Source organism: Hirundo rustica, chromosome 5, assembly GCF_015227805.2.
Source record: "Hirundo rustica isolate bHirRus1 chromosome 5, bHirRus1.pri.v3, whole genome shotgun sequence".
NCBI classification, from domain to species: domain Eukaryota; kingdom Metazoa; phylum Chordata; class Aves; order Passeriformes; family Hirundinidae; genus Hirundo; species Hirundo rustica.
In genome coordinates, this window is record NC_053454.1 from 41,224,109 (window position 1) to 41,236,909 (window position 12,801).

General features: G+C 42.0%; 2 protein-coding genes across 40 annotated transcripts in view; both read left to right on the plus strand.

Moving 5' to 3' along the window:
• Positions 1 to 4,520, plus strand: part of TRIM2 (tripartite motif containing 2) — an 86,325-nt gene extending 81,805 nt beyond the window's left edge. For all 37 annotated transcript variants that reach the window (XM_040063700.2, XM_040063703.1, XM_040063698.1 and 34 more), the window contains one exon: positions 149 to 4,520. In XM_040063700.2, the coding sequence (XP_039919634.1) occupies positions 149 to 301 (153 nt within the window). In that variant the 3' untranslated portion in view covers positions 302 to 4,520. The remainder of the gene's footprint in view (positions 1 to 148) is intronic.
• A 4,713-nt stretch (positions 4,521 to 9,233) lies between these two features.
• Positions 9,234 to 12,801, plus strand: part of MND1 (meiotic nuclear divisions 1) — a 38,075-nt gene continuing 34,507 nt past the window's right edge. The window contains exons 1-4 of one of the 3 annotated variants that reach the window (XM_040064866.2): positions 9,265 to 9,304; positions 9,765 to 10,042; positions 11,251 to 11,316; positions 12,141 to 12,198. In XM_040064866.2, the coding sequence (XP_039920800.1) occupies positions 11,293 to 11,316; positions 12,141 to 12,198 (82 nt within the window). In that variant the 5' untranslated portion in view covers positions 9,265 to 9,304; positions 9,765 to 10,042; positions 11,251 to 11,292. Of the gene's footprint in view, positions 9,305 to 9,513; positions 9,607 to 9,764; positions 10,043 to 11,250; positions 11,317 to 12,140; positions 12,199 to 12,801 lie in introns of those variants that run through there. The other 2 variants (XM_040064865.2, XM_040064864.1) reach the window with 2 other exon arrangements.

Here is a 12,801-nt window from a genome sequence, read left to right on the forward strand (position 1 = left end):
TATGAGATAACAGCAGATTTTGCCCTTGTTTATTCTGTTGTATGTCAACTGTTTCAGAAATGAGAACAGTATAACTGAGAGCAGACTTGTGTCCACTACTTTCCTTTTTTATTCATTACATTTATTCTGTGCTTTCTCACCCTCCAAGGTTTTTGATGGAAGCGGATCGTTTTTATCCTACATTAACACCTCTGCTGACCCACTTTATGGTCCCCAAGGTCTGGCTCTTACTTCAGACGGCCACGTTGTAGTCGCAGACTCTGGAAATCACTGCTTCAAGGTCTATCGATACTTACAGTAGCAATGAGCTCTGGAGCTGGATAATCACCCACCCTTACAAAAAGACTTGTCCTAGGGATCCGGTGCAGGATATCTCCTACTTTGTGTTCATTTTTAATAACAAAGGAGTCTCTTATGGACTTCTTGTGATAATTTCCAAACTTACCTTGTTTACATAGGACTTGCACCTCTCACGTTTCTCACTGAACTTTTTGTTGTAAGTGTTAATAAAATTCCTCTGTAACTGAATTCATAAAGACATTGTGAAATTTCACACAAACTGCAACCTATGAAACTGGAATTAACTAATAAGGCAAAAATGAGAAAAGTTTGGGAAAAGTCCCCAAAGCTTTTTCATGACTGTGAAGGATAGCTCCTGCTCAGAGCTTTCAAATTTAATAGCCAACATCCTGGGTTATTTAACCTAGAGGTGATCCTGGGAATCTTCTAGATCTCATTTTCATGGTAGGTATTACACTTTTAACATTCTTCAGTCTTACTGTGTATAACAAGTAGGCCCTTTTAGTATAAGGTTAAGTCTCACAAAATCTGTCTAGCTCTAACTGTCAGACCTAACACAGCTCAGTGCTTAGCACTACGAGAATCAATGCAAATTCCCTACTCATGTGGAATTAATGAAGGATTGTTTCGTGCAGCCGTTTTTCACTCTTCCTCTTGCTCAGTGTGCAGGAAAGAGTGTGCAGAGACCTGACACTTCTAAAGCTCTGGAAAAACTTAATTGTAGCGACACATTAGTGGGAGCAGAATTTCTGTATAACCACAGACCTTTTGACACCAAACTAGTTCATTAGGATCAGGGTTATTACAATGTCAAGTCAATTAACCTCATGTGTGCCACTCTTTCGTACGTGTTCATTGCCATGTTTCCTTACGGCAACTCATTGTATTAACCTGTAAAATAAAATGCAGCTTCACACAGGACAGAAAGCCAGAGAAGTACCCCTGTGGAGGACCTAAATTATACAACCAAAGGAACTGTGGTAAACAGGTTGTATAGGAAAGCCAAGGGTTACCAAAGCTATTTGTTTTTATGTGAGAAAAAATACATTACAAATAAAAAATAATTTGAACCAATTCCTGAAGTCCTTCATCAAAGGGAATTTTGTTAGAGGACAAAACAAGGACTGTGAGATTTGTTCCAATTTGTTTGTATGTATGTATGTATGTATGACTGATTGACATAAAAATAAAAAAAAAAGTAAATGTGGGTTATTTCAGCAAACTGGAACGTATGTATGATATTTGACAATGGCAGTACTCCGAAAAATGACCTTTCTTCTGCCAGATCCCTCTACTGTGTTCTTTGTTGAAGTATTAATTTAACTGGAAATGCTTACAGGCATGGTTCTGTTTTTATTGTTTGGGGGTTTTTTGAGGGGTGGGGGGGGGATGGGGGGTGTTTAAGTATGAACTTGTCCTTTCTAAAGTAGCATTGGCTTTACTCTTATTTCTATATCCAGTGGTCAGCGGTTGAATTGCTACTGTAGCCTAATAGAGTGGTGCTCCCTTTTAAGTGTTGTTTGAGGAGCTGTGAGCTTGCTACGGTAGCATGGAAAGTGCTGTCTTTCTCTTTTTTAGGGCCTTGAAACAGAAGGGCATTGGGTCATAAACAAGGGAGTATTTTAAGCATGTTTGCAAAATGGAAAGAAATCTTTGATAAAATTTCTTGTTATTTGTCTTATTTCTAAAACGTTAAGGTGGTTGTTTCAATGAATTTGAGAAAAACTAATGGTTTTTTGTAAAGTTGCATTTGACTTGTAAAAATGCAGACCCCAAGGTTCTTAAATGGGGGGTTTGTCTGGTTTTTAATTACTGTTTCCTAAAGATATTTCCTCTTCTTTCCTTTGTTTATTTTTTGCACATAGAACCAATTTACAATTTCTCGTGCAAATATGTTTCCTTATTTCATTGGAATAAATACTTTTGCATGAAGCTTAAGGACCGTATAACGAAGCTAAGAAACTGGTGGTAACATTTATGAATATTAAAACTCAAGTTTGTTATTACTAAGAGAACAAAATATCCTCTGCTTGAACTGAGTTTGTCCTAAAATTCTGAAGATGGTATCTCAGTCATTACAAATAAACTGTCCTATCAAAATTTAACAAAGCTGTAGATCAATTTCATTCTAAGTGTCCTTATAACACTTTCTGACATTGGAAGATCCATAAATGGCACATCAATGAAGAAAAGACATTTGAACTTCAGTAATAAAGAGAAGGGGTTGCACAGAGTGAGATAAAAAATTTAAAAAAATGTGCTGTGGCTGTCACTTATCATATTTAGCTCAAATTATGGATTTTTAGAATACAATTTTACTAAGCTTGCATGTTTACCCCTCAGAAAATATTGCCAAATCCTCTGTTGTCAGGAACTTTGAGAAGCATGAAAATCAGATCCTAACCCATATATAAAGAGATACTTAAGACTGTGCTATTTCATGTATACACTTCTCTTCAAAAGCTTTTCAGTCCTTTGGTCCAGCATTTTTTACCAGGATTTTAGATAACCCTTGTGAACCCAGTGCGTCCTGATGAAATAGTGATTTCTGCACAAAACTCCCCTCACAACCCAGATCAAAGCTATTAGGGAGTTTTGTGGATTATTTTTTTCTTAAAATTGAGTAGTCTTTTGGATTTTCAGACAATATCAGCAGAGCAGCACCTAAAAATGTCACTAATTTGAAGTTACTTCTTATAGCAAATGCTGTCATCTTCAATTTCAAATTTAGTGGCATAGGGCATTCCCTTCCGAGGTCTGACCTTATCTGCCTGGCACCGGGAAACTGAGAAACTTATTGCTTTTATGGTGTGCTTCTGAAGCCAACTTTGCTAAAATGCTTGGCTTACAAACCTTATAAAGAGCAACCAAAGCAGAAATTCTGCACTTAAAAGCTGGCAGACTTTTTTTCTCATCCAATTAAGGGAAGGTCATAATTGCACTACGTGATTTGCTGAGTTGTTAGCATTTATTAAAGGCTTTATAGGCACACTGCTGCCAGATTTCAGGTATAACCAAATGTCCCCTTGACTTCCCTGGAATGCTAATTGACTAGCAGCACAGCATGAATGGTGAAAGTGTGTGCTTCATTTAACTAATCTTCAACTCAAAAGTAATCTCAAAAGGTTATTAGATCTTGTGTCATATGGAGCATTTTAGGACAAACTAGCCAACTGTATTTTTATTGTTTTGTGGATAGAATAAAAAGATCTGTTCAGATAAATCCAGTGTAAGCAATAGGAGAGTTTTACATAGGCTAAGCCAGCACCAATGTAATGAAAAAGAAAAGGAAAATTATTTAGGCAAGTATTTGCCTCATGAAGATGGAGTGTTATTTAATTGTAAATGCTCATCTGTTCTGTAAAAGCTAGAGGGCTTTTGATTTTATGTCAATATTTTTTATAATAAGGATCTAGTGTTGCCATAATGAGAACTATAAGTGCCCAATATGTTGTGTTTGTTTTAAAGAAATGACTTTCAGTTGTGGGAGACAGCTTGTTATGAAATCATGATGTAAAGTCAAACTTCTCTTCAAGAATAGTGAGCAGTGATTGTGGAAAGTGTACAAAAGGTATTTGTGCTACGGCATGGGAAGGTTCCTAACAGGTCATTTTATCTCTGATGAATGTACAGCACTTCAGTCGATGTTTGTGAGCAACACAGCCTTAACCCTGACACTTTTCCTTTGGCTTTATGACATGGGAATGTTCCCTAAGTTGCGTAGTATATGGCAGCAGCCCCTGATAGAAATCTCTACCAGTTGATACGCTGCAGCTTTCCAGTTCTAGGAGTGTTTCCAGTTCTTTTTTTCATGTTTTTTTAAAAGCTTTTGTACATTCCATCTTTGTAAGTCAATATAAGTTTTGTGTATATGTAAGCCTTGCACTCTCTTGGCACTCATAATGAAATAGTCTTCTCACTTGTTTTTTTGTTGTCGATGATGATATTTTCGTTTGTTTTTTTTTAATCCCTATGAGGCTAAATACAGACTTTTTCTCCTTAAGGTCAAGGATGAAAGATGCACATCCAAGTGTTTGTGTGTGTGAGTGCGCGTGTGTGTGTGTGTAGTTTTAGCTTCCTGTGTGCCATGGTGTTCATAATGCTTTAGCTGACAAAAAAATTACTCTGTAATTTTGAGCGATGGTCAAATGTGTCAAATGTGTACCTTTACCACGCACAAAAATTTCAAATAATAAAAATAAAGCTTGTTTCCTCTGTTATTTTCATGGTTGAGGACTTATTTTTCTTATGTCTCTTACTCATTGTCCCTAAAAGTAACCCCCTAATGAAGGAAGACAGAATTTTTTTCCAGTTTTCTTCCCTGACACCACAGGTCACAAGACAAGGAAAGTGTGATTTTTTCATGGGTGTTAAACTTTTATGTGGACACAGAGGAAAGAGGGACTTGAGTTGTTCTTGGGAAGAAGGTGCAGTGCAGAGTTGGACTTCATTTTTCCTTTCTTCCTTCTTCAGTCCAAGAATGAAAATTAAGATTTTCATTGGTGGCAGTAAGACTAAGAGCTGTAAGCTTTTCTGCTTGCATCACAGAAGTACATAGTAACTTTTAGCTGAGGTGTGCTATAATCTTACAAGGGCCTGTTGCAGAAAACCAAATTAAATTATTGTGGAGAATAGAAAATTTGCCTTAGGAGTTCAGTTTGACTCTGTTCTTGTAAGAACAAATTTCCAGCTTGTATTAACTTCAGTTTCAGTCTTCTTGGTCACTGGTGAACTCTCCAAACCTGAATCATTTGAAAACTCAGTGTGACTGGGAACTTGCTCACAAAGACAGAATCTTCAGATGCATCATTTGGCTTGGATGCACCCTCCATGGAGGGGACTAGCAGGGTCAGTGAAACCCCCAGTGATGAGTGTTTGCTCAGTGGCAGGACAGTCAGAAATGAGACAGCTGAAATACTGAGCAGCTGTCCTTTTTTTGTGGATTTTTCCCCCAAACTCTCTAGAGGAATACATTCTTTCTTGCAAGTCATAGGGAGTGTCAGCAGCCATGTTTCGAGGCCTCGTTTTTCTCCTAAAGACAAACTTGGTACAACATAATGGATCAGTTTTGGTTTTCTGTCAGTCTCCAGATGAATATATGTTCAGCAAATAGACTCTTGATGCTGAATGTACTTGTCTATCTGCCCTGACGTTCAGACAATGACAAAAGGCTTTATTTATCTGCCAGCAAAAAGAACATCAGATCTTGAAGCCAAGCAGTGTTGGTTTGACATTCAGAGTTGCAGAGGACTTGTTCCTTCCCATATAAAAAAAAGATCACAAAGAATAGAAGCAATAGCAGAGGATATCCTGAAATTGCTGGGCTTAGTAGCATTTCCAATCTCTTCTTACTGATAGGCAAGAAATGTTTTCTGTCCCCTGGATTACTAGAGCAGAGACTCTTCACCACTGAGCAAAATCAGACAGACAGGCCGAACACTAATACTGAGGAACAATGTTGTTTACCAGAAAAAATCTGCCGTAAATGGCCAACTTCCTCTTTGACCCTCTTGTACTTATTTAAATACCTAAATGAGGCAGCAGAATCTTTTAGGAGTTTTGTAAATAAGACTAGAGAACCCAGTCTCACCAATGAGAAGCAATGTCAGGGACAATAGGGCCAAAGGAGCTAAAGGAGCAGTACTTAGGGCAGCCACCCTTAGCCAGGCTCTCTCTCTTTAGAGTGGTACCCCTTAATGCGGTTAAAACCCATGCCGTGGGAGGCAGCCACAGGACTCAAAAGACTTGCTCTTACTCTTCTAGAAATAAACTGATCTGCTCTTTTAAAGGTGTGAGAAGGAGGTGCCTTTACAAACAAACTGTGGGCCTGATTGTAGTTAAGGCAAGATACTGTGAGGTTAAAGAAGCAGCGGGGAAACCATAAATTCCATAGGAATGCCACTAATGGACACAGACTCACTCAAGGCTGTGCTAAACTTCTGGATTTAGAGAAGAAGAACAGAGACACAGAGAAAAAGAAAAATGGGGGAGGGGAGGGGTTATACATTAGAAGGGGTCTTAGGCATTTCAAGAAGTCTGTACCTCTCAAGTACCTCAGCCAACAGGGAAAGAGAGAGGGAAATGTGGCCGGGAAATGAGGATAAAAAGGAGGTTGTGTCCCCTAAAAATCTGAGATGCCCCAAGGTAAATGCCCCATGGCCTCTCCCTTTATTTGCATAAAGTTTCAGGACTCCTCTGTCTTCTTTTTGGACATAAACCTCTGGTGTTTGTGGATTAATTTTCCTGACATATTCGACTTGAACTCCTCCCTTCTGAAAAAACAGCTCATGTAATTAAGACTGTGCTATGGCACACATGTATGAAAAGAATAAAATTAAACTAGGACAATTTTCATTCTCGACTGGCTAAGCTTTCTGCCATTGTCACTTTATTGTCCTTTCAAAGCAGAATTTCTGATTGTAATTCAGCTACAGTCAAATGTAAGAGCAAAATTAAGGAGAGAACAAATTTCATTTCATCCAAGCATAATTACACTGATAAAGCACTGTATTTTCTCTAACTCAGGAACAGTGGAAAACTATTTTGAGTGGTACTTAAAAATCTGTCAGACTCCTAGAATACAAAATGTAGACCAAATTGTTAAAGCTTAAGAAAATCACAGGAAATGAGAACAATCTTCTAACAGAAAGACACAGTTATGAGTCTCCCTTCCACTGTATTTCCATCCATTGTCTTGTTTTTAGAATAATAGTAGGAGACTAGCAGTTTTGTGAAATACCACATTTAGACATTCTGAAGCCCATTAAAAATGCCAAGTCCTCATGTATTTTAGGAGTAATTCATTCCACTTCATGCAGTAATGGAAAACCATCCCTCAAACGACAAAGCATGAGATACACCGTGTGTTCCCCTTTAGTTTGGGACCTCTTTCACCCCATGGTCTTCCAACTAATTAGTTTTGATCCGGTGCTGCAAAATGTAGGAGGTGTTAGGGAACCTCCTATTACAGAGCAAATTGGACCTGGTGATGTGGCCGTTGAGAGGAAAGCTAATGTCTTTACAATTTGGTGGGTGAAGGTGTGGGTGTTAACGTCCTTGAAATGGGTCTTAATGTCTCTACTAACTTTGGGCAGCAGGTTTGTTGCAGAGCCCAGAGAGCTTGGCTCCTGAAACAGACAAGTACATCTGCACAAACTGGAGTTAATCAGCTTTGAGGTAAAATAGTAGGTTCAAGGGGGGAATACGTGGAAGGCAGTTCGGGAAGGCTGTAGCTTCCTATTACCTCAGCCAATGGGGAAAGGAAGAGGGCAACTTGTGGCTGGGAGTTTAGGATAAAAGGAGGCTGCACCTTCGGAAAAGTGGAGAGAGAAAAGCCCGTGGGCTTGTGTCTCAGTGGACTCTACCTTTATTTCCATAAAGCTGCAGAACTCCTCTGTCTCCTTTTTGGACATAGACCTCTGGAGTTTGTGGGTTTTCCTGACACTATGAAAGGGCTTCAGGGCGTCCAGTGCACTTGGGGCAGCTGAGCCTGGCTGTGCCCCAGGGGCCACGGGCAGAGAAAGCCTGCTGAGCCACCTGCCCTACCATCGCTCAAGAGCATGGCCTGATGTTTCAGAGGTGGATGGGCTGTCTGGATTGCTGTGACCACGTTCAACCTCTGAAACAAGGAGTGCCTGCCAGCTGTGGTTCCAGGTGTGTGCTCCAGCTGTGTGCTGGCCCTGTCTGAGGGTGACACCTGAGCGTTTGCTGCCAGTCTTCTTTCACAAGTAGTGAGTAGGTGGGAGCACTGCTGCCTCACAAGTACAGAACAGAAGACACAAGGTATGTGCCCCAAGCCCACTTCAGAGTGAGTGTCCTTCTGAAAACCCTTCCTCCCTCTCCTCTTCCTCTACTGTAGGCAGCATGTTCAGCTCTGACAACCACCCCGCCACTCATGCAAGTCGCTCGGAGAAAACCTACGCTCAATGGGGACTTTGCAAATGTTGCAGCAACCTTGGCAGCAGTAAAAAAAAAACCAAAACAGCGAAGCTTGGTTTTGTTTCAGGCTGTGAAGGAACAGGAAGGGGCCCAGACCCTTGGACTGCAGTGGTGAGAGTGACAGGAAGAAAAGAACTGTCACAGGGAGCGTGGGGACATAGTAGCTTTGAGGGCTGGCCAAAGGAAATGGAAGGCAGGGAGACAGAATATGAGTCCTCAACAGCAGATGAGGGGGTGTACCACCAGATTTCATCCTGAATTAGCAAGTTTAAAATGTGATGCACAGAGAAAGAACAGAAAGCTTTGTATTAAAAATGTCTTTTCTAACTTGCATTTCACTTTCAGTTATACATTGATGTGTACAGTGGGGAATGGGATCATGGGCTGCATGGAAAAGAACCTGAGGTGTTAGGGAAGGGGTCACCTTGCAAAAGGCATCGAAAATCAGGAACTGCCTGAACATCTCAGCTTGCACGTTTTCATTTGCTTGAATTTAAGCTCTTGATTTAGTATGGCAGATATGAAGCCGCTGCTGTTGCAAAGCCATTTCCCAGAACTTGCTGAAGGAAAGTGATTTACAACACAAATAATAATTAAAACAAGCTGTCAGTAATTAAAGTCGCTAGAACAGTCATCACAATGAACGACTGTTTCAACCAACACCACATGTGGCCGGGCCCGTCCCTTCCACGGGCAGCGAGGGCTTTGTTTTTCCACGTCCCGTGGCTCCTCGGACAGGCCAGTCGTACAACACGCGTTTAACGTGTTCTTTTTGTGCCCTCAGTTTTATACTGCGGCAACCCCGGCTGTTAAAAAACCCACAAAAACCCAACAACAACAACAACAAAAAACCCAAACCAAAACAAACGGACAAATAAAGAAAAAAAACCAACCCAACCAAACAAAACCCGCTCGCAGGTCGGCGGCGGCCGAGCCCGCTCCCGCCGGCGCCGTGAGGGCGCTGAGGGGCGGGCAGCAGGCGGCGCTGCGCACGCGGCCTCCCTCCCGCCGGCCTCTTCCCGCCCGGTGGCGCCGGAATCAAACCGCGCCGCCCGCCCGCGACATGGTAAGCGGGGCCGCCCGCCCTCCGCCTGCGCCCGCTTTCCTTCCCGGGCTCCCGCAAAGGCTGCGGGGCTGCAGGGGGAGCCGCGACCGCGGTGATGGCGGCTGACGGCCGCCCGCGCCTCGCTGTCCTCCGCCGCGGTGGCTCTGAGGAGAGCGGGGCTCCCGCTCCGAGGAGGCCCCACGGTGCCGGCTCTCGGGGTGCAGCGTCAGCACGGCGCGGGCCGTGCCTTTGGGTTGTTGAAGAGCGATGTAAATGAGCCGGCACCCGGAGGACTAGCCAGAGCCCCGTGGCTGAGGCTCGAGGTGGGCACGGTGCCCGCTGGTTTCCCCCGAGACACGGGAGCGCAGGTGTGGCCGGGCTGAGCCTCTGGCTGCGGCTGTGGGGAGGGGGGAGCGGGCAGAGCGGATCGCAGGTGTGCCCGAGTGCGCTCACAGCGCCGCATTCTTCCGTCTGCCTGCAGCGAAGCGGATGCTCGTGGTGTGGTTACTGTTTGTGGTGAGGAACGCCTGCCAGTGAGGAAGGAGGGAGAAATTAACGTGAAAGTCAATAACCTTCACCGAGAGTGCTCTTGGCTTCGTTTTGCTCTGTTTGCTGGAGTGGCGGTGTGAAACTTGGCGCCCGAGGGGCGTAGCTACAAGCACATGCTTCCAGAAACACCGCTTCCATTCCACGTCGTGCGCCCGTGCTTTTTGTTCCTGCTAATGCTGACGGTGTCGGAGCTCTTGGAGAAGGCAGAAGGTGGAAGTTAAATCTGTCAGCTTTCTGTTCATGCTCCGACTTGAGAGTTCATGGCAGGTCCAGGTTCTAATCCTGCAGTGTACTGACATTGCAGGAGACAGCGGTGCTGACCTAGGGTATCGCTATAAGAGGAAAGAGGGGACCTAAAAAAAATAGTAATGGTGCTCGTTGTTAAATATAATATTGAATTGCTTCTGTTCCTGTCTATCACTGCAGCTGCATAAGCTAGCTTTTACATTTGTTTTTTAAAATTAAATCAGTCTCACCATTTTGTTCTTGGTGTATGGTTTAAGTGTTGTGTGGTGCCTGATTGTATGCCTTTTTTTTTTTTTTTTTAAATGAGACCTTTTTCTTCCAAGATCCTATTTGGCCCTTCCTATCCCCCTTTTCCCTTTTTTGTCGCTGCGTGCAGTGTGTGAATCAGGGAGTGGGGCAAGAGGAAACTTCAGATTCACAGTGTGGCTGCTGCCTTTGGGTTGTTGAGGCTAACTGCTATTCATAAAACTCCATTTCCCTGTGAAATGATTTATATCCTAGTTTTATAAGAGGCATATCAAAATAGCATCTGAGAAAGTGATCAGATTTCGTTTCTCGGTTTTGTATTGTTGGTAGCAGTTTGTGAATAGCCATTTCTGCCTTTTGCTTGTAGTTCAACCCAAGTTATTTAATGCTTGGTCACACAACCAGAGAGAAAAGTAATAAAAGCAGCACGGTTTTTAAATTGTGACCTTGAAATTATAAAGCTGGTTAGGACCTTTGAAGAGAGACATACCTCAAAATGCTCTTTATCTCCTTAAAAAAATCTGAATAGCTTACAACTCACACTACTGTCTGTATATCACAACAAAGAGATTCTTAAAAAAACCCCAACCAAACAGAAGGTACTCCTTATCTTTTTAAGGGCTGTTAGACATTTGTGTGAGTGTGGTATAAATACATATTTTGGGATTGGTAGGTGTCAAGGAGCACTGAGGTTGGAGCGGGGTTGTCTGGCTCAGAACTTAAAGGTGGGAACCTCTGCTTAATAGATAAGTTTGGCATAGAGATTATTTGCAAAGAAGGAGTTATCTGAAAGTCTGGGCTTAGTGGTGAGGTATTTTAAAGGATCGCAAATATAACTTACAGGTAAATAGATTTGAATTCTGAGCAGATGCTAATTATTCAGATGGCTGAATGTCTTGGTTTTCTTCTTTCTTCTCCTGTTCTAGTCCAAGAAAAAAGGTTTGAGTTTTGAAGAGAAGAGGGCCCGCATGATGGAGATATTTTTTGAAACAGTAAGTAACTTATAATTGTTGTGCATTTACATTGGTGGGAAAACAGGTCCTAAAAGGAGCTTAACCATAGATGTAGCTAAACTCTATATCCTGGCATGCATTTCACTAATGCCTTGTGACATCAGGTTGTAAATTACAGGGGCAAAACTTCATTCATTTAACCTCTGATTGGATGGCTCATCCCCAGGTGGAGCCAAGGGATGAAGATGCTCAGGTGGTGTTAAATTCTTCATGTGCTGCCTATCCACATCTTCTCATTTTGAGTCTTACCATAAGAGGGGACAGCAGGAAATTAGGAAGTCTCTCACTGCGTTTTATGGGAGGAAGAAGAAACCTGAGCTTTAGAAAAACTGAGAACAGAGTTGGAAAGGGTCCCTGGGGAGAAGAAACCTGGAGATCCAAAAGCTGAACTGCAATTGTATTGGTGGCACATGTAATACACCCTGTTTTACCTTTTAGAAAAAATACTGTGACACTTGAGTACTTGAGCAATGTGGTGCACCTGTGCTGACAGTCTAACCTGGGCTTTAAGGGCTTTGTAGTCTAACTTGAGATGAAATATTATGACTTCAGATCACCAAAGGAAGGAGCAGGGTTCTTTTTATTGTTACAAGTATTATTGTTACAATAATAGTGTTTTTCTTATTATTTAATTCTCAGAATGTTCCAGTTCTATTGAGGGATATGCAGACTATTTCCCTAGCAAAACCAAAACATACAATGTATTTCTTACTTGCTTTTGTTGGCATTGATTTAGTGTAAAAACACTCAGGCTTAGATGATGCCGTCATTTGGAACTGAAGTGTCTTTCATGTTATACACAGAAGGATGTCTTCCAGTTGAAGGATCTAGAGAAGATTGCTCCAAAAGAAAAAGGAATTAGTAAGTGTTTATAAAAGTTATTTCTCAATTTTGGGACTGATCCTACAGTGGAAATTTTCCTGGCTACGATCTTTGGTTTATGATTTTAATAGCAGAAAACATTGCTAGGATGGAAAACTGGTCAGTGGCAGGGCTGGAGAGTTAAGAGTGACATGGGATGGGGGCTTGCTTAGGCTCTGAGCTGCCTGACTTGCAGTGTCTTTCAGTCTGTGAAATCATTGTTTTCACTCAGGTATTAAATATCTGCCTGTAATATTAACGAATGTTTAAAATGCTAGCCCAAATATACATGGGCAGTGTGCTCTTGAGCATTTCCCCTCCAAAAATGGCTGGACAGCCATACATGGAAGGGGTTTGTCTTTTCTAGAAAAACTTTCCCGATGCGATCCGTTGGTTTAGGATTAGGTCCAAGAGGATTTATCTATGCTCTTGGATTGTTTGCATGTTCCCTATTTGTTTTCCTTCTATGCTCACTGACAAAAAGGAGGCAAAGCATAATGTTTGTGTAGTTACCACTGTCCTTCTCTAGCATATCTCGGTGGCACTGCAAGAGTAAATGAACTTGCTGGGAGAACTGCAGATGTGAGTATCACAAAGCAGAGT